Genomic DNA, 23,271 nt, shown 5'->3' on the forward strand with positions numbered 1-23,271 from the left:
AAGCCTCGTGGCCACCCACCCCTCCCCTCTAATTCTCTTCTGTCAATCATCAAATGGCAACTGATGATGAGGCTGGATTAAATTATTCCACTCCTTCCTTGCTCTGCTTCCCAACGATCAGTTCCCTATAGACTTGCATTTCTCTCTTCCAAGTCCTCCTCTACGCCATCTGTTCACGGTGGCAAGATGTTTACTACCTCGCCTGGTGTACAAGAGGGTCGTGGGTTCGATCCCACCCCTAATTCCTGTATATTTGTAGTTTGCATGTCCTTTTCTCTCCCCGTGGTGGGGTGGATTTTTCTCCGAGTCCTCTGGTTTTTCCGCATTTTGAAACGTCACGCATTTAAGAGTATTTCGCTGCTCTACATTTCCACACAAGCCACTTCGTTGAGCTCTCATTTGTGATAACTAGAGGTCGCTTCTGAAAAAGAGCTGTGTAGTTCAGTAGGCCTTACCTGGTAAAGTGTAATAAAAAGTGTTAGTGCTTCCCGCTCACAACACAATGGCCATGCAAGGCCACCGATGGTCATTTGGTGGCTTGCGTTTGACAACTACAAATGGCCATGGGAATGTGGAATTTACACTTCTGGCTTCCAGGGCCGCTAAAACGCAGTAGAGGAGCATGCTTGAGCTGGGTAATCAGAATGTCGGTGTTAAAACCAGCTATGCATATATTTTATATACACACAGGATGGAATACAGACACATCAGGCACGGATGTCTTCTCATCCATCCATCACGTTTCAGCAATAAGGTGAGCAGTGGGGAGTCTTGCTGTGCGGGATTATTCACTCGTTATTTATAGCTTAATCATATAAGCGACGCACGTTTAATTGAGCCGTTTATACTACAAATGAAAAACATGTTTCATTATTTTCTCGTGCATCGGTAACTGTGCGTAGGGTGCAGATAGCTTGGCTATCGCAAACCGTCCCGACATCAACTTATCTCCCTCCCGGCTTAGACATTGCAAATGGCTCGCCCCCTTATCTTGCGATGGTTTGATATTTGCCTTGTATGTAAATGTCATCTCTGAATTAGTCGCAGCGCAAAATCGATTAAAAAAAGCAAGCACAAAGCAACCCCCCCATCACAATGCTACAACCTGTTTCAAATGTACAAATGTTTCTTTCATATTTCAAAAAGCCATTAAGCACCACAGAGAAATTGATTTTGTTCAGATGGACATTATCGGAGCCCTCGATTCACGCTAAGAAAGCCCGCATGCAGTCTGCCAACCAAAAACAAAGATGTAAATGTTTCTATAACGCCCTTTAACCTAATACAACGTTTGGGCGAGTATGCCCGTTGTACTTGATCAGGCGTTTTAATTAAAATGTACTATTAACATATATCAAGATGCAAGCAAGGATGGTGTTAGGTTTTTTTTTCCCCTCTTTAATATTGAAATCAAGTCGACGCAAAGGGTGGGCAACGGAAAAGATCGACAGCCCCACGTGGCGCGTGTCGGGCGCACTCCGCACACGACTCGGATGGCCACGTGGGGGGTTGTCTCTGTGCACACGCTCGCTTGGCAACTCGGATGGCCATGCAGGGGGAGGTCGCGGTGTACACACTCGCTCCACACGAAACATCAGCAACTCGGGTGGCCACGCAGAGGATTGCTGCTCCACTCGTTCCGCCCAACTCGCTCGAATCGGCACGGCGACAACTGATAAGCAGATACAACAACGCCCAACTCGACGTCGCTAGCCTTCTTGCAGGGGTGCGCACGTTGGATCAAGTAAAAATGAATGGATCCGTGTTTTTGGAGTCGTACCCAACGCTTAGCTCCCCGTGGCTGCAGCTTCTCCAGGAACCGAAGCCCCCAGCTTGAACCGACGGGGAGCTTCAGTCCTTGCATCTTAATTCACGTTTTTTTTTTAGTTTTCTCTGCACAGATTCAAAGGCCCAATACTGTGTCATCTCATTTCCCTCTACTCCACACATCTTTTTTGCCCTCCAAAAAATAATCCCTCTTCTTCAAACTCTTAAAATGCAAATCCACCACCCCCCACCATGTGCACATCATTAACTTGAGATACGGGTGCATATTGCCTACTTTATTATGAATCCGTGTAGTGTGTGTGCGCGTGTGTCCGTCCTAATGTTCTGAATGTCCGACAGACGAAGGCTTCAGCGGCTGTGCTGCTGCTCCACCGCGGAACACCGTCTCCCCTGGCAGCCAGTGCCGCACGTTCACGTGAGACGCACGTTCACGTGAGACGCACGCCCTGCAGGTTTTGCCTCAGGTTCAGCACGACCTTCTCCTGCCGGGCCTTCTCTTCCTTGAACGCCATTCTGTTGGCCTTCTTCTCCAGACGCCGGTCCTGCGCACACAGACACGCGCGTCATTCGTGGTCACGCACGCAGCCATACGTCCAAAGTTTTTAAGAGGCTGGCTTCGTTATTTTCTTTGCCTTTATGTAAACATCACAGATTCAGTTGAAATTGGTAGAGCTATTCGATTGTATTGAGAGGTGGTGAATTGCAGATACTCTCCACGAGGACATTACGTATCTGGGCCAATCCGGTTAAGCGGCGCCCACTATATCCACGTAAGATCGATGCCGGGCGGTGGCGTTAGGGGGTGGCTGATCACGGTGTGTGTTGGGCGCTGCGCGTGCGAGGGAACAAAACGCCACCAGGACTGGCCGCAGGGCCCCGCAGGGCGGGGGACTCTGCGTGCTCACCTTGCGCTCCTCCTTGATGGCGTGCTTGCGCGCGCGCCGCTGCTCCGGGGTCTCCTCCGGCGCCCGGGGAATGGCGGCGGCGCGGGGGAGGTCAGCGGCCGTCACGGTGCCCATGCGCTCCACCTGGCGCGCCGTGGGGCCGCGTTGGGGCAGCACGCCCAGCGGGAGGCCCGTCTTGCGCGATACGCGCATGGGCTGGGTGGGGGGGGGGCGGCACACGCCTTGGTCATCCACAGCAGCTCCGAGGTAAACGCGTCCGTGTGGGGCGCGGTAGCATAGCGGTTAGCGTGCTGTGCTAGGAATCCAGCAACCCGGGTTCGTTTCTTATCTGAACCTGTCCTGGGCATCCGCTAGGTCGACTCGGCTCAAGTGAGTACCTGATGCGTGCGGTGTGTAGACATTCACTGGGGAGACAAAGGTGGCCAGGCGGGGTGCCGTGACGACCTTCATAGGTGCTCGCTAACAGCACTTGCCTCAGTCTGTTAAGGCTATACAGGGGATCTTTGTATTTATTTGTATGCGTACATGCAGTGGAGCGACGCTCGCAACAATGAGCAGAGTGCCTTACAGATGCAACGCAGCACGGAGGCCAGGTGGTGCATCTGCCAGCCATCTCAGCCAGTCCCACCCATAGCCCCCCTGCCAGCAGCGAGCCTTCCACTATTCACGTGGCCTCAAAGTGCATGCACTTAGCGTGGCACAAAGCAGTGGTGATGTGACCATCACTTAGTGGAAAGAGTGGGTTTTGTTGTACACGCGTACAGTGGCTTTGAAAGGCAACTTGAGTTGAGGTGGATTAAGGTCATTCAGAGGGTCCATGATGGCCAACTGAGAGCACCTGAACCTACAAGGATGAGATCCTTGGATTCACAACTGTGCTTCACCTGCCCAAAATTTAACCGGCAGCAGACAGGTCACGAGTGCCTGCACAAATAACCCAAGTGAAAACATTTGTATTCTTGGGTCTTTGGGTAAAGTCACGTAGATAGGTTCAAAGAAAATAACAAAAAATAACTAGGATGACGACTGTTTGTGTTGCGATCGAAACGTCGTAGTTTTATGTTATTTTATTTGAGCCTATCTTTGTGACTTTACCGAAAGACCCAAGCATATCAATTCCTGCAGTCACGAAAGCTTTAAGTTAAGATTTATAACATTTGGTCTTCGTTTAATTTGATAATTCCACTGTGTAACACATTTTTAAAAAATCCTGGGTAGTAACTTATTTCCTAATTGCTTATGCATCAAAAGTACACTGATTAAACGCGACACTGATTAAACAAATTATTCGGTGATGCTGCTGCTGCTGCGTTGGCAGTGGTGCACAATTAACTAAACTCACATTCGTCAATAACATGTAGGCAACATTTTGAGCAATGGCCCTTCAGCAGACAATACAATAATTGATTACAAAACAAACCAAAAGATTTTCAGAATCATTGTCAGAAGACATTACAATATCAGAATGCACACAAACTCATACACGACTTATTGATGAAACACATTCACATGACTGCATATTTGTTTTTAACACTGAAGAAAATGAACTCACTTTTGATGGCTCTTCAATCAGCTTTGGGTGGTTGTAGAGGTTGGAATACGTGCCTGAAAGAGAATAAAACAAGTTACCCAGATACCAGATTAATAATAAACACTTTCAATCAAAGGGTTTATTATTAATTTACACCCTGGTGATTATTCACGAAGTGCGTGACTCGGACTGGTTTCACACCAGGCAAGGACGCAGCAATTAATACCTATTCTCACACACGTAGAATCATGTGCATAGGAGAAACAAAGTTGTAATTTACGCTAATTCTGCATTCATGCGAATGGCAAACAAAGTACAAGAGACTCGTATGAGAAACGAAACGGTAAACTTGGGACGAAAATATTCTGATTGGATAATATCGTGACCCGGATCTGTGACAGGCCATCGCGCAGTGGGGAGATGAATGTTAAAGGGCCCCCCCACCCCCACTGTGACTGTTAAGGCTGCCAAGTGTTCGTGCGGAGGCCTCACTGATAATCGATTCGCAGTCCCACTTCTCTGCCGGCTTCTCCGTCGCCACCTCCACCATGTCGTCGTCGTCGTCGTCCTCCTCGTCGCTCTCCTCCTGGCCCTGCTCATTGTTCCTCGGCCCACGCTTGTGATGCCCCTCCTGGTTCGCGTCCGGCCTCTGGTGCCTTTTGAGAAAATGGTTTTCGAAATTTTTAAACCGAAGTAAAGTGGCACATGCTTGGCACGCAGTTGCAGGCACACTGCGAGGGACGTTGTGCAAATCAGCATGAAGGAGTCAACGCGTAGGAAATTCGCTCCATTCCTGGCGATGGGAGACTAAACCTTTTGGAGTATTTTAAAACGCAAACATTCGCATACAATCCCGCTCCATGGACACTACTCTTAGTTTAATTATAAACATGGCTTCCCACTTAAGTACTCTTCAAACACCTTAATTTTACCTTTCGTCAGTAACTTTCAATGTATATTTACAAAGAAGAAAAGAATTAGTTTACTCGAAGACCAAAGCCGATTCAGTGCTTTTGGTATTTGCGGCATTCTTACAGCGCAAGGTTAACACCAAGGGGCGGTGTTTCAATCTGCAGTAGTTTCACAGCACGATGTTGCAGTAGTTTCACAGCACGATGTTGCTTTGCGTGATCCCAATTGAGTACATTTGCAGGTATTCTTTAAATTGGGCAAAGTGTGACTACAACGCCAGCACACAATGGCAGACGCCTGCGAACGGATGACCGTGCATGAATTTTAACATCCACTATTTGTAACTTTGACACTCCTGCAGTATTAACCCCCAAGCAATCCAACAAACTCCCCGCCACTCGGCCAAGTAAGATCCCCAACCCCCAGTTACTGGAAGACGCGCCCCAAAACAACCGGCTTCTCGCTCGCTCGCTCACTCACTCGGCCTGCTCGCGAGCGTGGAAGTCGTCCAGCGCGGCCTGCAGGCGAGTGCTGCCCGCGGGGATGCTGCCCTCCACCTCGCAGTGGTCGAGTGCTCCGATCTCGTCCTCCTCGTACGCCGCAAAGAACTGAGGACGACAACGTGTAGATCGGTCGCGTCGCGATCGGCAGCACCGCTGGGGCGGAATGATAGCCCGGCACCGTTTTAAAGGCGGTCTTGCTTTGGCTGTGCGAGGCGGTACTTGGCCATGTAACGATTAATGTCTTGAAATTTCAAAATGAAATGTCGCGATTCTGGATGACGATCCGTTGTTTGCTTTTTTACCATCTCGTTTGTATTTACCATCTCATTTGTGTTATTAATTCCACGTTAACCGTGGGCACGACTAAATCTCTGTGGCAACGCCGAGGTGTACCGCGGTGCAAGTCACCTTCTCAAAGCGGTCGTCCAGCAGCGTGAGCTGGTCGTTCCTGCGCATCACCGACGAGGTGAGGGAGTAGTCGGTGAACCTGGTCTTTGTCTCCTCGTCCATGAAGAGGCACTCCTTCCCGCGGCTGCCGTCGTCCGTGCCGGGCCCGTCCGAGTCGTAACTCATGTCGTCCGAGTCGTCCACGTCCTCCCACTCCCCCGCGCCTTCATCGCCCGCTCTGCACAGTGACAGCGCCATTGATCAGTCGTCACCCGTTGGCACCTCGTGTAAACCCCTTGGGGCATTCATTTATAAACAATTTTAATGAAACACATTTCAAAATAAAAAAAGGGCTCTTCATTAAGGTTGTCTTATACAATACGCTAACGAGTCAGGCTATGGTCAAGTCTAACAGGTTGAAAGTGATTTCCTGCTGAAATGAACTTTGAGGCAGTGCTTGTCTCCTGTGTACAGCCCTGAGCCAGGTGGTGTAAATTCCACATTCATATGACAGGGGATAGTCTATCCATAGTACTGCTGCTGACTTCAGCGCAGTGGTGCCAAGTGGTACAGAATGACGCGCAGTGGAAGAGCATCTCCACTCACCCCTTTGCGTCGCCTCCTTCAGCGTTCGCCTGCATCACAAAATCATCATCGAGTTCCGCATCTGGGTCGTCAAAGTTGAAGTCATCGTCGAGAGCCGCGACGACGTCGGGGTCCCAGTCCGGACGGGGTCCTGCAAAGTGCAACGGGTGGACGGGAGGCAACCTCTACTCAGTAAAGTCACGTAGGTAAAAAAAAAAATGAAAACAACTAAATTAAATCACGACGTGGGAAAACATGACCTACTGCTGATGCAGACTATCGGCAGTAGGCCATGCTTTCCCACCTGATGACGGACGCTTGTGTTGCGCCCGAAACGTCGTGATTTAATTTAGTTGTTTTCATTTATTTTATTTTATACCTACGTGACTTTACTGAAAAAACCAAAGAGTATGAATCCTTGCAGTCACGAAAGCTTCAAATCGGGAGGGAACCTACTTGACGCAGCAATTAATCCATTAAAATCTATTGTTTAGCTTGTGATGCACGTGTCGTACGTTAAGACTCGATGTTTTTTTTTTCCTTTTGTACATGTTTTGTAGAATAAATGGGTGTTTGCGATACCTGCAGCAGCTGAAGGTAAAATATAATTGAACGAATGGAATCACAACCCTGAATCTCGGAAATTCCTCGATTCGTATGGAACATGTAGACCTCAGCACTTTTCCACCAAAAACAAGCAAAAAGCAACATTCGCCAAACGTAACCTTAATTATCAAGAGCACCGACAGATGTGGACAACCACAAATGCCGGCTCGAGCCAGGAGCACGGCCACGGGGAAGAGGGGACGTTACCGGGAACGGGAGCAGCGCGATTCAGCAAGCCGGTCTTCTCCTCAAACTCCGACGCAAACACGGAGGAGGGCAGCTGCACCTTCGCAGCCTGGAATGCAGCACAGCAGAGAGCGACTCAACATCCAAACATTCATTTCAACTCCAGACCCCAAACACAATTACGTGTGACCAAAATTTTGTATGCATGCAACAACTCATTTCTTTAGAACTGTTTTTTTAATTTAGTTTGTTGTCCTTTTCCCGCACCTCCGATTCGCACAGTTGGCTACGTACGGTGCGAAATAAGTTCAACATACACACACCACCAACACCCAAACTGTGCTCCAATTAACTGTTACGGTACAGTCTAATTTCCACCATTGGCCTAAATATAACCATAACGTTTTAAAGTCGCACAATTTGGAGGTATGTATCATGAATATACGAACCAACTTTAAATCGATGAATCGTAGCAGTGCCCAATATACTTTACGCACCACAAAATGCCAAGGACCGCAGAGCGAGCGGCCCTGGATGTTGGCATCTTACCGGGATGTGCACAATCTCGATGGCTGCATCCTGCGCTCGTTTCGGCGGCGCCGACACCAACTCTGCGGGCCGCGACGCCTCCTGCAGGTGCTGCAGGTAGTTGTAGTCATCGTCGAAGAAGACGCCAAAGTCGCGCTGTTGTTCTTTTCTCTTTTCAAGGTCGCTGTTCTGCGCACGCGCATTAAGAAAAGGCGATGACAATAACGTGATGTTTCGATGGATACAAATGGGAAGAATAAATGTGTACATGTCCTTACAAAAAAAGTTACCGAATTGATTACTTAAGAATGAAAGAGAGAAAATTAAGATTGACTTCGCTGAATTCAGTGAAAATAAAATGCTCTGCGATGCTCTTTTGTGCAGTCATCAGTGACGAAGCTGAAACCATCAACTCACACTTGAGAACAACGCTTAATAACCGGTGGCTGAGACCTAAATTGGAACCCTGGGTCTCAGTGGTGCTGGCTTGGTGCTATCCACGCATATGTATATCCACAGACCATTTTTTTGTCCCATCACTTTCACTGGGTTTAGGTTGCGAAATATGGACGCCAATTATTTAGATTTCTTTGAATTTAAGGGGTTAGGGTATATGGTTAATAGATTAAGGTTAAGAGTTAGGTTTTTAAGTTCTGGTTTAGTGACTCTGCAGTTATAGTCGTAGCCAATTTACATTTGAATTTCTGCGAATCCTCAATGGAAACTCAGTGAGACTCAGCCCTGTGTTGTGTGCTATACCCCGATCACTTCCAAGTAAAACCATAACAAATCTCTCGAACTTAATATGGACTAAGGGTAGAGGAGTGGCGCACACCGTGCTGTCAACGCTGCGTTTGATTCCTGGCCAACAGCGAACATCAGTGGCGACTGATATCCTTCTGCTAACGCACACGTGACTCTTGCAAACCAGGTCACTCGCGAATGAGACTAGTCCTGCAGTGAGTGACGACGGACGAACTAAAAATTGGCCCAGGCATTTGTAAACACAAAGCGCCCCCAAATTGCCGTGCCATCTCATTGGCTGGTGAGGAAAAATCTTTGGGGGCTGCCGAATGTGGGACTCGATTCCAACTGAGAGCATAAATAATCAATCAATTCTACATACATTGGAGGTATTAATTCTAGATTTGAAGCTTTCGTGACTGCAAGGAATCACGTATTTGACTTTACCGAAAAAAAACCTAAGAATAACATTGGAGGTAATTAAAATGTTTTAATAAAAAAATACTTGTATTGTTTTTACTCTGATCACATTTGCAATTTCCCCTCACAGACCGGATTGCTGGGCCTGCTCTTTGAAGTTCTCACGCGGTTTAACTTCACAAAGTAGAACTTGGGTGTACGGGGAGGGAGGGGGGGAGTTACTGCACCTTGATCGCGGGTAGCAGCACGCGCTGGGGGGCTGTCTCGTCCGTCAGCAGGGGGTCGTGCTGACTGCGGTGGACCAGGTGGAACTTGACCGAGCTGTGTTTGTCGATGAACGGCTTGGTTTTCCTGTGAGGCTGCGCGCACAGGGCAACAGAGAGAGAGGTCGCGTTGGTGGGGGAGTGAGCCACTGTTTACATGCATCGGAGGTTTTTAAATAGGCGGTTAAATATCACAAGGATGGTCCGCTACATCACCAACAACACCAGTATAAGAATAGGTGTTACTCTTTCTGGCAAAACAACAAGTGTTAAGATTGTTCGATGTAAAGCTTTCGTGACTGCAAGAAGAGGTGTTAAGATGTTCAAATATTAAACAGAAACCTTTTTGCAAGGAATCATGTCTGCATTAACCACACATACTTGTGGTGACCATGCAAACAAAAACATGCTCTGGTAATATATGCATCGTCTTTGAGACCGATTGGTCTCGACCAGCCTTCTTTAGAGCCTGTCAACCAGTGTTAGACAAGAGAACGCCAAAAGGCGAACACCAACAACACCGTTTATGTCATCATCGCATTACGTATCATCGCTATTTACATAATTTGACCATGACAGGGATAGCAGCAAAGCGGCATTCACATAACATCACGGTGACTGGAATATCCATCACCCGAACCCTCCAATGATCACCACGATCATCACCCTCATCATCACATCACAACCAGCCCATCATCCTAAAATTCCACCATAACAATCACATTCCCATCATCACCATCACCACCCTCATCATGACAATCACCTTCCCATCATCACGACCACCCTCATCATTACAACCACCGACCCATCATCACCGCCTCGTGAACGTTACACGAAGCCGGTGGGTTGCCAACTCGCTTCTAAGGCCGAGCCGACTCTACGAGGAGGCCTACAGGAACCAGCTCTGACAGAAAGCCACCGATGTCGGCCTTGAGCGGGAATCGAGCTCGGGGTCACGGCTTCGTAGCTCGGCACGTAGCCACTCGGGCACCGTTGCCCGACTCACAAAGACATCAAAACCACGACCATCGCTCACCATGTCGGCGCCACGTGCTCCTCCGGCCTACGCGTATCAAGCCGGCCTCTTCCCGCGTCGCGACCCCGCACCTCGTCTACTTGCGACCGACGAACGTATCACTACGTGCGCGCCGCTGATTCTGGCCCCCGTTCACGACGCCGACGAAGCAAACTCGTGGAGGCGACTTTAGTCGAAATTGACGCCGAGACGAAGCGAGGACGGTCCACATACGCGGTGGGTTACACGGCGAGCATGGAGCCGCGGGCCGCTCTCGTCTTGAAACTCACAAACGCCCCTAGGGCAGATCACCGTCAAAGAGAAAACCGAGGCCACGATCCGCATCTACCGTCGGGGCAGCAAGAAATATGCAAAGAAAAGGGGTGAAGGCGTGGGTACGGGAAGCGATGGGGAGGCCGAACGCGAACTGCGATTTACGAAACGCGCGCGGCGACGTCACGCACGCGCGAGGTAGAGGCGCAGGCCGTGCAACGTCCCTCCTCACGCGAACTGCCGGCAGAAGGTTTCCCGCAGCTGGAGGGCGCTCTGGGCTCGAGAGCAAGCGGCCTCGCAGCCGGGGGGGGGGGGGCTGGCGGGAACGTGGCAACGTCCCAAGGAGGCGGGGGGGGGGTTACGTGAGGCGATTTATAAAGGGGCCGTCCATAAATGACGTCACGCGATTTTGGACGATTTTTGACCCCCCCCCCTCGTCACACGGCGTCACAAAAAGTCAGACCCCCCCCCCCTCAAATATGACGTCACAAAGCTCTGCCCCCCCCTAAAACCATATATCCATTTATAATATAAAACATGCTTCATATCGCTTTAAACTATTGTCATTGTAGTGTGTATTTAATGTGGCGCTGCACTCTGATGTTGTAGGAGTGTTGTTATAACAATTAGTGTTAGAATATTTTGATGTGACCCCCCCCCCCTCGTCACATCGTCACAAATGTCTGACCCCCCCCCCCCCTAGGTGCGTGACGTCATTTATGGACGGCCCCAAACGTGTGAAATTATGTCACGCATGAGAGTCGTTGGTGAATAATCATGTTGTGTGTGGATCTGCCAATATAAAATAACCGCGATAAAATATGAATCAATATGATGAAGCTGTAACGATATAAAAAAACCTTTCTGAACTCTATGATCGTGAACAATGCGGGTTTCCAATAGAAATCAGCGAGCGCTAACTAATTACGCGGCGCATGGAGAGCGTCTATTTAATTCGTTTTTATTATTCGTAATAAAGGTTTTTGGGTTAGATCGCGTAAGTATAAATAAATGTGTCGTAACCCTCTCCACCACCCGACCCGCCAATTAGTGTACTACTACTACTGCAGCCCACCGGTTTGTTGGAGTGTCAATCCACATTTTCATTTTGACAATGGCCCGCTGATGCTGGGTGTAGATGTTGTGGATTTTCTCTCCAGCACACCGGTGGGCTGAAATAGTAGTAGTACACTAATTGGCGCGTTGTTTACGTGGCAAACCTCACTGGCTGGGTCGGGTGGTGGAGGGTTACGACACATACTTACGCGATCTAACCCAAAAACCTTTATTATTATTACGAATATTAGTCGCGAAATCCTACGTGTTAAACTCGTTCTTATTCGCTTTCAATAACTTAGCTAGTTAAGATATACCTCACAAAATGGACAATTAGTTAAAATATTGATGGTCATTATTCATACATTTATTTTTCACAACCATGTTGGGTCAGGAAACTGGGGAGGGGAGGGGGGGTACTCATTTGAAACAACATTCAACAATAGTAGTAGCCAAACAAATGTTAAGAACCACTGCTCGAGGATATTGTGCTGTGCTATTCCCCGCCGACCAAACGTCTTGCAAGACAACTCATGAAGACACGCAGAGCGACAAGACACACCCCAATAACATGCACGCACAGTGCACGCAGAATCAGATGCCAGCAGACAAGCTTGTTTTAGCAAAAGTGAACAGAATTACAGCACTCGGTTCATTCGTCACGGTGTTTTTATTATTCGCTTAAAATGTCAAGACATTGCCGACACATTAGTCAACACTTACACCGATAACTATTCAGCAAGCGACATTCATTGTCCAATTGATTAAGTGCTCAGTCACTGGAATGAATCACTGATTCTCATTAACCGGCGAAGTATGAGTGTTCATTTAAACCCTGACACAAGGCTTGCATCATTGCTTGACTTTTGTGACGTGAGGAGTGAAAAGGGACTTTGGAGGGATGGAATGCCACGAAACTTTAACAATTCACAACTTGTTTTTCACTTGTGATGTCCGCTACTGTGTTAGTGTATCTGCTTTCAATACATTTACATTGATTATTTCCAGCTCTGATGATACAATATTTTTAGTTTTTGACTGCACATGGTAGAAGATGCACCATCAAGTGGGGATAAAACACAAGTTGTGATATCATATCCCACACAGCATTCTTGTTAACGTGGGGGTAATCATTAATTATTGCAATAATTCCTGGTGTAAATGTATTTCTCTTACGCCATTATATTAACAGTTTAATTAGAGTACTTGGTAACAAAAAAACGATCTGCAGATAACCACACCTGCACTCACAAAACACAGCAATGGAGTCACTAACAATGTCATGCAGAAACCTCGACGGAAAGTTCCTGAGAATACCAGGTTACCGTAGGCTTTGGCTGCGAGGTGGCCAAGACATATCAATATGGCCACGGATTCTTGAATCTTGAAAAATTAGTCATTGATCTGACAAAGCTGGTATTATGGACACAATATGAATGAATTATGAGTCTATTTGTGTGAAGCTTAACGTGTTACTGCTCCCTCACTTCCGTGGGTTTTCTCCAGGCCATCTTCCCATATGCCAAGCACATTGTAATGGAATTGGCCAAACATCCTGGAGCAGCACTATCCTCCTGAAAATGAATCTTGAGACTCGGCAAGGCTTTCCCTGGTCAGTAAAAGGCATTATCATGAACACAGGCTGACCGACGCATTATGGCAGCAAAACCATTGTTTTGTTTAACATACATTCAGAATACAAATGGCAAGATCAGTAGAACAAAATGTGAATGGCAAGTACTTTACACTATATATTAGCTTAGACATTACATGTTTTCATATCGTGTGGTATTTCTACAACATTTGCATTCAAGGCAATACAAGGTTACATTGGCAATTAACGATTCCATGAAATTGGTTTTGACTGATATGATAAAGCGTGTTGAACATTTATATAGAGGTATGTAAAATAAAATCCAAATGCAATGTAAAATGCATGCTAGTTAAAATGTAACTTTGCCGCACACATATCCTTCAGAATTAGTTTACCCAGAGAGGCATTCTGTGTTGAACAGATATAAAATCGGCACGAATTCTGTGGAGGCAGTAATACTTTCACACCTCCGGTGACTAAATGCCAAACTTCAGAGGCAGGTTGAGAGTTTACTCAGCACATCACCCTTGAAGGATCAATATATTGAATAACAATAGTCGACCTTGGTAGGACTTCACCATTGTTTGTGAGATTGGTCCCCTGCTAAATTAATTAACTGATCCCTGCCTTAGAAATGTGGAGTTTACACCACTGGATCAGGGCTGCGAAAGGAGATGAGTATCACCACCCTGTGCTGACTTGGGCCAGGAGACAAGGGCATGGTTTTATGAAACTGCTTATGGTGCCTCTGTGCACCATTATGGTTACTTCGCAAGCGATGTCATAAACAATACTGTTCCCGTACAATGCCTGGGTAACAAGAGATAAAAGCAAAGAGCTAAAACGTGGAAATGGAATGCAAGGACAGTGTCATATTCAACAGTCAATGTGCTACTTAAGCATACGTGGAAAACTGAAATGATAAAGTACTTTGGAGTTGTTGGTGAAATGTGCATCTTTGGTCATAAATATGAATACTGTTATTCGGCTCCGATAATGTAATGCAAATGATCAAAAGTGTCTTGATATGCTTACAATTAAATTCGCCGTTTTAGTGTTAAACAAACTTACTACAAATATAAATATCAACGATTTAGTGTGCGTAAATATTATGGCAGTTGAAAAATGCTACTTTGTGGACTGAATATGCACACTGCTTCCCGTAGAGGCGATGATCCCACAAAGAGGCAATTTACGGTGTGGCGGATTGTTTTTTAAAGATAAGGCACTCTTTTGCACGACTCGTCCAGCAATTAAAATAAGGACAATACACATTTGTGTGCACGACATGGTCATTTTTGCGTACCAAAATTCAACGTGAAAGCACCTGCAGAACCAACTCGGTACGTCGATGCGAGGCGTTGTGTTTCTCCAACGCTGGTTTCTCAGTGTCGGAGTTGGCGGGCACCGTTCTCTACAGACTTCCTCTGGCCAGTGGCTCTCAGCATGTGCTGCCCAAACTGTGGAGTTTCAACACGACAAACGTGATCAGCATGGCACTGACAAACGTGAATGAAACAGCTCCCCTTGTTGAAAAGCACACTCACTTCCAACTAGGCATCTAATGTTTGCATAAAATCAAATATGCTCACAATACATGCATGTTGATTATTTGCAGTGTATGCAAGTTATATACTAATATGTGATGGCCAAGTGATTATTGCTCTGCGCAATGAGCCTGAAAACTTTATTTCAATTGCCGGCCGTGGCTAATATGAGAACAGGTCCAGTGAGGTGTGTATGGTCAATATGGTCAGAAAATCCTCCATGACCGACTCAGCATGGGGAGGCTCTTATCCAGCGGTGGATTGATAAAGGACCGTAAATAGTAAATATGAAATATGCAAATGTTAATTTAGGCTCACGGAAAGAACAAAAGAGAACGAGATGGTATATATAAAATATTTTTAAAACATGATCTTCACTTTAACTGTGACTATTTGTCGAATCGCTGGGGAGTGGTGAATCATTGCATGCCTACTCATTGCACGACTGTTAGGGCAAGTGCTGTTCATGAGCACCTATGAAGGCCGGCACAGCACACGAGAGGGTGGGTGGTCTACACCATGCCTGGCTGCCTTTTTCTCCCCAGTGGTGATGTTTACACACCATACCAGGGACTAATATGAGGCTGAGTCGACCTAGGGGAGGCCAAATACCGGTTCAGATATTTGTCACTGGTGTTGGTCGTGAGCTGGTCACCGGATTTATAGTACAGTGCACTAACCACTACATTACCGCTCCCCACTGCGTTCATACACACAGATGCGCGCGCACGTGCACCCTTCTCACCTTGGGCTGCTCAGGGCCAGTGTGCGGCAGTGGTCGGCTACGCCCGGCTGCTCTCTCCTTCTCTGGCGATGCGTCCCGGTTGTAGCGGTGCGCGAACTTGCGTTTGAGCGCAGCCGCGATCATGGCCACGGGGTCATCCTCGTCCACCTCGCCCTGCTTCCCCTTGGCTGGCGTTCCTCCCGGTGACCTGCATCCCCAGAGCCACCACGCCAAGCACACAGTAGTCGCACGACGGCTCTCACCTCTGTTAACATCCTACAAATTACGCGTTAATACCGGCACGTGCGATGATTAATGGATTAAAATTGGCGGGTATTCCAATCAATTGTAAGGCACGTGCAGCTTGTAAAAAGTTCTTTTTTTGCCAAGTTTGGCAACGTCTCGCCAATGCAGCTGTGCATGCAGGGTACATCAATACCTGGTAGTATAATAATGTGGTACAAGTAATGTTAAAATGTGTATAGGATTCAATAATGCTAATTATATTCTCATCTTCCTTTACAAACATGATAGAAAATAGACGATGAAACACCCCTCGACGGTAACAGCGGTGGAACGCGTCGCGACAGCGGTGGAACGTGTCGCGACGGCGATGAAACGTGTCGCGACAGCCTCACCTGTCCACGGTGCGCAGCTTCACTTTGTCGATGCCCTTGAGCACGTCCATCATGTTGGGGACGCACGCGGTCGCCGCTTTCTCCGCTCCCCCTTCCCCTCCTCCCTTCTCCGCACGCCGCTGCTTGATGAGGGCGAGCGTCGACATCCGGGAGGATTCATCGGCCCCGGTGGGGGGCAGGGGCGGGGGTGGTGGAGGGGGGCCTGGCGGCGGTGGAGGGGGTGCAGCGGGGCCATCGGGAGAGGTGGAGCCTGCGGGGTGCAAGCGACGTGAGGGTGGCGGCGCACAGGGAGACAGGTGGCGACAGTTGGGCACGGTGCTTGGACAATACAAATAAATAATTACAATTTTCCCAGAAAAGACTGATTTGAGTCTTAACTTTTTCAGGAGGATGAATTGTTACATGCATAACAGACAAGAAACTTGGATGACAAATCATGCATGGATTGCGAACATGGATTTTGTAACGTTTACAAAATGCATGTTTTCAGAAATATTTACCTAAGATATAACGTCATCTTCAAAGCCACGCAACGAGATGACATCAGCCGTTATGACGTCACCAAGAGGTGAGCTGCACACGTAGAGTGTGACATCATCATCTTGGCTGAAAATTGGGTTTTCTATTAATCGCTAGGTTTTTTTTTAGCCAAGCCTTTTTTTTTGCTTCATGGTAATTTTCTAATCACAATACACATTAACACTACAATTGTGTTCACATTGCTTCACCTCAAGCATATTTGTAAACCGTAAAAAGTACCACAAAAAAAATATATTCCGTGATATTATACAATAGAAATAAAGTAAAGACAACAACTACCGGCTGGGAGCAATTCCGCTTGAAACTCACAAGAAGCCTGCTGTTCGTGCACAGCAACGATCATGGCAATCTGTATGCGCAGCCGAGCCAGCTCCTCCTCCAGCGCGGATATCTTGCGCATGGCATCATCGCTAGGCACTGGTGGGTCCGGGGCAGCCTCGCTCAACGCAGCCTCGCTCGACGCACTCTCAACTCCACAGTCGCATTCTCCCGGCTCAGCCGCTTCCAGCAGGGTGGCCAGACCCCGCGCGCCCCCGTCGCCCTGTGGCTTGCGCACCCCCGCAGAGCCCGACTCTTTCCCCCCGCACCCCATCAGCATCATTGCCGCCGCGGCAAGTTGGCTGCCGAGCGAACCATGATCACAGGCTTCCGGCCGCACCTCTGTCCTGAGAGAAGAGGGGAGGGAAAACGCCAAGTGAATATTATGACCCGGCACTAAGCGGCGGTCAACGTTTGAAGGATGGCAAGACTGCTTTCATCCCGCGCTTGCTGGATACGAGCCTGATTGAAGCTATTCACGTCTTTACGCCAGGGACTCAAAAAGAGGGATCCTAAATTGAATCGGCACATTTTCACATAATCTGCGACAAGTTTACCATTGATAAGGCACGTGCAGCACGTACGAAATTAAAGTACCATTTCGACACTCTGGCCGTCTGCAGAGGAAGGTGAACGTGTACATGGACGGTCACAGTTGTAATACTTCTGCTTCTCAAGTTAAAAGCAGAGGGACGTACAAAGATATTTCAATAAATCAATCGGAATATGGTGATTCTTTTTTTACAAATATTGCAATTCATCTGTTCTTTAATAAGTGTCTCTCGGGAGCGAACACAACCATTTCTCCAGGTCAGGTCCTGCCCTCTACAAACTGCATTGTGTAAAGAGTTACCGGAGTCTGGTGAAGGATTCCCCTTCATCGTCTACGACCCACACGATGTCAGCAAGGGTCAGCTCCCTGGCTCCTTCACCCAGCCGCCATGCACCCAACTGCATGCACAGACCCACGCAGACACCCACACCGGCGCTCTTTACCGAGTAAAAATGCCGATGTCTGAAGAAAATTAAAAGGTGACTGAAAATGCATAAAAAGTTTTCCGTCCATCGCTATTGTTAGCAATCATAGTCCTTAAGTCTCACTGGATACCTACATGTAACGCAGACTTATATGAACCCACGTGGATTTACACAGCTGTACCAATGTTGATACTGGCTTTCTCAGTTGGGGCAATAACATTGAACCATAAAAATCACGACGAACCCTTCTTCTGCCTCTCTGTACACTTTCATAAATTGGTGTACGTGCGTAAGAATAGATCATTGTGGTGCTCATATATATACACGTGTTGTCTATTTAAAAAAAAACTAAACATTTAGACACAAATGGATCTGTACTGAAAACCGCTTGCCCTTCATGAATGACTGTGGCTGGAGGACCAAGTGTTGAACGAGCTCTCCCTCACCTGCACGTTGGCTCGCACGCACGGCTTGAGAGGAAGATGGGACGCGATGCGGCGCACGAGGCTACGAGAGCTACCGCAGGGCTTCCCATCCTGCAAACAAAGACCCCCCGTATAGCCTTTAACAGACTGTTGGGGCAAGTGCTACTATTGAGCACCTGTGAAGGCCGGCACGGCACGAGAGTAGGTGGGTGGGCAACACCAACAGGTACTCAATTGTTTACACATCACATCAGGTAGTCAACTGAGGCTGAGTCAACCTAGATGAGTACTACTCTTAGGTTTTTTCGGTAAAGTCACGTAGGTAAAAAGAAATAATAAAATAAAAATAATAGAAATAAAATTATAAATCACGACGTTTCTGAGGCAACACAAGTCTCCGTCATCAGGTGGGACCGTCACAGCTAGATTTACTGTATCAAGTGAGGCAAAAATTCCAAGATACAAGTTCTTAAATACAAGTTGAGGGGGGGAGGAGGGGGGGAGGGGCTTATCTGAATGTGGTAGCCAATGAATGGAACGTATTGGGGGGGGGGGGGCGGGGCTAAAAGAGAACGACAGGCGCACATGCTATAAGAGAACGACAATGCACATGTTGTTTTACCCAGTGTTGGTTGACAATCCAAATACAAAAAAAGGAGAGTACTGTTAAACGCTGGGGATGTCAACACTCGGTAAAGTAGAATAGTACCTGTCAAATAAGATGGTCAAAAAATGTGTAGTCAAATCTTTTTTACTTATTTTTACCTACGTGACTTTACCGAAAAAACCTAAGTAGTATGAATCCTTGCAGTCACGAAAGCTTCAAATCTAGAAACCTAGATGAGGCCCAGGTCCGATTCAGATATTCGTCACTGGTGTTGGCCGTGAACGGGAATCGAACTCGGGTCTCCGGGTTTGTCGTGCAGCGTGCTAACCGCCACACCACCGCTCCCATTCTGCCCACACACTCACACACTCATACCACCCTCGCGTCACCATCATTCCCTACCCACAGACGTTACACCCGAACAGGCAGCGCCTCACTCGCAACGGTGGGTTGTGGCTCTACTTTGAGAAGGAAATGTGCTTCACATTGGGTTATGCTGGCTTCCAAACTACAGCTGGTTACCAGAGGTGTGGACTCGAGTCATGTGACTTGGACTCGAGTCAGACTCGAGTCATGAATTTGATGACTTGCGACTCGACTTGGACTTGCATAACAATGACTTTGTCCCACCTATGAGATGTGGACTCGAGTCATGTGACTTGGACTCGAGTCAGACTCGAGTCATGAATTTGATGACTTGCGACTCGACTTGGACTTGCATAACAATGACTTTGTCCCACCTATGAGATGTGGACTCGAGTCATGTGACTTGGACTCGAGTCAGACTCGAGTCATGAATTTGATGACTTGCGACTCGACTTGGACTTGCATAACAATGACTTTGTCCCACCTCTGCCCAGCAGCATTTGTTTAGCGACTCTGACCGCTCGTGAGACCCAGAAGGTTGAAACCAGCATAGAGTTTGCGCACTGAGACAAATTCAGCTGGGCGATGCTGGTCTTGACAGCCCCATGGACCTTTGTGTGTGTGTAAATTACATATACAGTCTATGGGGACACACTGGAAGCAGCTGGGTTTATGGATGCAAACACTGGTTAATTTCAAGAGCGTGTTAACCGTTAACGCAACATGGAAACATTCCTGGCTGTCAAGTGGTTTTCGTACCTGAGGTGTGCTCATTCTGAGTTGGGTCACGGCAAATTCTTCGTCCCGTCCCTTCACCGCCACATTCTCTCCACTACCACGGCGTTCCGCAGCTGAAAACAGATACATGTAACACAGGATCGTTGACATGAACTAGAACACCCGTAGCAAGACACCACACAATATGTATTGCACAATGTGAACAAAAAGACTTTGTCCCAGTTAATTGATTGAACCAACTGTGGGTAGAAATGTAATCGCAACAAATGCCACCACAGCTCGCCATCTCTTCCTTCCATGTGCCAGAACCCATCTGCTATCGTACAGCATGTCCTGCAATCTCATCACCATTATCCAACTTTATGCCTTTCACTTGCTACGTGGTCTCGCACACGTCCGACAAAACCCACTCTTAAACTGTAATCACCATCACCTGCCTGCAGGTCACACGATTCCCCCCCCCCTCCACGGAAAACACGTGGGGAAAAAGAATGTCCCCTCTATCTTGTGCGTTCTCGCCGGTGCCGATGTGAAATTCGTGCCCCCGAGAGGCTCCAATGACCACGAGGGGGGGGGCGTGGTGGTGTCGTACCGAGGCTGTCAGTCAGACAGCCACACGGAACGTTGTCATCATCATCGGCCACGCACGCATGCCTGCCGCGATGTCGTAACACAACAGCCTCGGAAGCTTTGGAACCCGAGGCCACATCGCCACGCCATCGCCACGCACGGTCTGACCTCTAGTGCAAGGTCAGCATGGTGAGTCAGCGCTGCAATGTTCACAGAGTCACAAAGTTTATTCGCACATCCAGCGGCGCGGATCTTCTGCTTTGTGTGTGTTTTTCCATTCCCGCCCGCTGATTTTCCAATCTCTTCGCCCATCCTCTCTGCGTGCCCATGACCCCAGGCGGGAAAGAATCGCTTTCGTGTGGCAACTAGCGCAGGATGTCCCGCAGTAATGTAGCGTGGTGATACGGGGTGATACGGGGTGGACGCGGCGTGATGGTGATGGGATGCAGTGCTGTGATTGCGTACGACTGGTGGTGATGTCGTGTGTGTGTGTGCGCACAAGTGGGGTTTGGAGTTTGGTGATGTTGGTGATGTTGGTGGTGGGCCGTGTCCGTGATGGTTGTTGATGCGATGGTAATTTGATACGGGATTATGGGTGATGTAGTGCGGTGCGAGAGACGTGCTGTGTGATGGGGAGTGATGTGTGATGTGGAGTGGTGTGTGATGTGGAGTGGTGTGTAATGTGGTGTGTGATGGGGTGTGATGTGGAGTGTGTGAGGAGTGATGTGGAGTGGTGTGGAGTGTGATGTGGAGTGGTGTGTGATGTGGAGTGGAGTGTGATGTGGAGTGGAGTGTGATGTGGAGTGGAGTGTGATGTGGAGTGGAGTGTGATGTGGAGTGGAGTGTGATGTGGAGTGGTGTGTGATGTGGAGTGATGTGAGGAGTGATGTGGAGTGGTGTGGAGTGTGATGTGGAGTGGAGTGTGATGTGGAGTGTGATGTGGAGTGGTGTGTGATGTGGAGTGGAGTTTAATGTGGAGTGTGATGTGGAGTGGTGTGAGGAGTGATGTGGAGTGGTGTGTGATGTGGAGTGGTGTGAGGAGTGGTGTGAGGAGTGATGTGGAGTGGTGTGATGTGGCGGTGCCGCGAGATTCTCTATCTCCCCCCGTGTCTCTCAACCTCTCCGTATTCGTCTCCTGGTGCCCCCCTCCCATCCCCGTGTCTGTCTCTCCGTGTCTCTGTGTATCTGTGTCAGTGTCTCCCTGTGTCTTCGTCTCTACCCGTGTCTCTCCGTCTCTCCCCGTGTCTTCCCTTGTCTGCATGTCTCTCTCCCCGTGTCTGTCTCCCCTTGTCTCCGTCTCTCCCCGTGTCTCCCGGTGTCTGTCTCCCCGTGTCTGTCTCTCCCCGTGTCTGTCTCCCCGTGTCTCTGTCTCTCCCCGTGCCTCTCTCCCCGTGTCTCTGTCTCTCCCCGTGTCTGTCTCACCGTGTCTGTCTCCCTTTGTCTCTCTCTCCCCCGTGTCTCCGTTTCTCTCCACTCACCGCCACCTCCACGCGTTCTCCAAGCGATTACATTTCCCAGACCGCACGCGCGTGGGAGGGGTATCCCAGATTGCACGCGCGTGGGGGGGGGGGTCCCAGACCGCCTATTGGTCGGTGCGCGCGCGCGCCTCAGCAGCGCGTCCCCCGATTGGCTCGACCGCTTTGAGGCAGCCCAATGAGAAGGCGAGGCGGCACAGACCGCGCGTATCCCAAGTGGGAAATACAAAGGGCGAATCCAGCCGGCTTGCCAACTCCGATAAGCGGCTTCCCGTTAAGTCAACACGTGTGCTAAGAATCTTGATTTAAAGCTTTCGTTACTGCAGGAATTCATACTCTTTGGTTCTTTCGGTATTTTATTTCTACCTACGCAACTTAACCGAAATAACCAAAGAGTATGTGCTAAGAAATTAAATATATATACTACTGCATTACCAAACTTATTTTATTTTACCCGGTAAGGCATACCGAGCTATTTAAACTTTTTATTTCAGAAGCGACCTGGCCACAAATGACAGCTCAAGCAAGTGCTTATCGTCTTGGAAACGTATAGCAGCAAAAGACTTGATGCTAAATACGAGGGGGCAAAACGGAGGACACGGAGGGGAAAAAATCCACGTGGAATCCATGGGGAGTTAGACATGAAAATTCCAAATATACAGTAGCAGGCGTCAGGGTGGAGATCGAACCCACCACGATCTCTTGTAAACCAGACGAGGTAGTTAACGTCTCACCATCTCGGTGCTCGAGAATTCGGGACACTGCCCGAAACGCCGCGCCTTTTCAACTCCCCCACCCCATCTGAAGGCCACATTGACGAATGTTAAGTTTTATGAAAGAGCCCGATTGGTTATAAAAGGATGGGTGGTGGTGAAGCCAATCACGGTCGTTGGTCGACAAATAACGTGGTGCGGGTCACAGCCAAACCACGTGTCGATTCGTCCATTACTTCCAATGCATGCGTTCGATTGGACCAAGTCAACCCTGCAGTCACCGCTTTGGTTTCTCCATTCGCAAAGAAAAAACTGAATTATGACAAAGTCCAAAAG

At 48.3% G+C, this 23,271-nt stretch overlaps 2 protein-coding genes and 1 long non-coding RNA gene across 5 annotated transcripts in view; 1 reads left to right on the forward strand and 2 right to left on the reverse strand.

Moving 5' to 3' along the window:
- The window catches only part of LOC144932374 (uncharacterized), a 24,255-nt gene extending 22,012 nt beyond the window's left edge, over positions 1 to 2,243 (forward strand). The window contains exons 6-7 of the long non-coding RNA XR_013636904.1: positions 691 to 754; positions 2,128 to 2,243. This is a non-coding gene — a long non-coding RNA (uncharacterized LOC144932374). The remainder of the gene's footprint in view (positions 1 to 690; positions 755 to 2,127) is intronic.
- On the reverse strand, positions 745 to 10,689 carry LTV1 (LTV1 ribosome biogenesis factor). Its single transcript, XM_078856346.1, has 11 exons — positions 10,395 to 10,689; positions 9,323 to 9,454; positions 7,953 to 8,120; positions 7,425 to 7,512; positions 6,633 to 6,762; positions 6,048 to 6,264; positions 5,617 to 5,744; positions 4,717 to 4,880; positions 4,246 to 4,298; positions 2,694 to 2,888; positions 745 to 2,330 (listed from the first exon to the last, which is right to left on the reverse strand). The coding sequence occupies exons 1-11, from the start codon at positions 10,395 to 10,397 to the stop codon at positions 2,217 to 2,219; spliced, it is 1,392 nt and encodes a 463-aa protein (XP_078712472.1). The 5' UTR covers positions 10,398 to 10,689; the 3' UTR covers positions 745 to 2,216.
- A 1,681-nt stretch (positions 10,690 to 12,370) lies between these two features.
- Positions 12,371 to 22,257, reverse strand: LOC144932375 (mitochondrial fission regulator 1-like). Of its 3 annotated transcripts, XR_013636905.1 has the most exons (9): positions 22,170 to 22,257; positions 20,199 to 20,290; positions 18,488 to 18,577; positions 17,917 to 18,014; positions 17,055 to 17,410; positions 16,206 to 16,455; positions 15,589 to 15,775; positions 14,624 to 14,756; positions 12,371 to 13,311 (listed from the first exon to the last, which is right to left on the reverse strand). XR_013636905.1 is itself a non-coding variant. In XM_078856348.1 (8 exons), the coding sequence occupies exons 2-8, from the start codon at positions 20,211 to 20,213 to the stop codon at positions 14,682 to 14,684; spliced, it is 1,071 nt and encodes a 356-aa protein (XP_078712474.1). In that variant the 5' UTR covers positions 20,214 to 20,290; positions 22,170 to 22,257; the 3' UTR covers positions 12,371 to 14,681. The 3 variants fall into 3 exon arrangements, 2 of the variants coding, with proteins under 2 accessions (XP_078712474.1, XP_078712475.1); XM_078856348.1 differs by having other exon boundaries at positions 12,371 to 14,756; XM_078856349.1 differs by having other exon boundaries at positions 12,371 to 14,756; positions 22,226 to 22,244.
- Positions 22,258 to 23,271: the final 1,014 nt, after the last annotated feature.

Source organism: Lampetra fluviatilis, chromosome 5 (assembly GCF_964198595.1).
Source record: "Lampetra fluviatilis chromosome 5, kcLamFluv1.1, whole genome shotgun sequence".
Lineage (NCBI taxonomy): Eukaryota > Metazoa > Chordata > Hyperoartia > Petromyzontiformes > Petromyzontidae > Lampetra > Lampetra fluviatilis.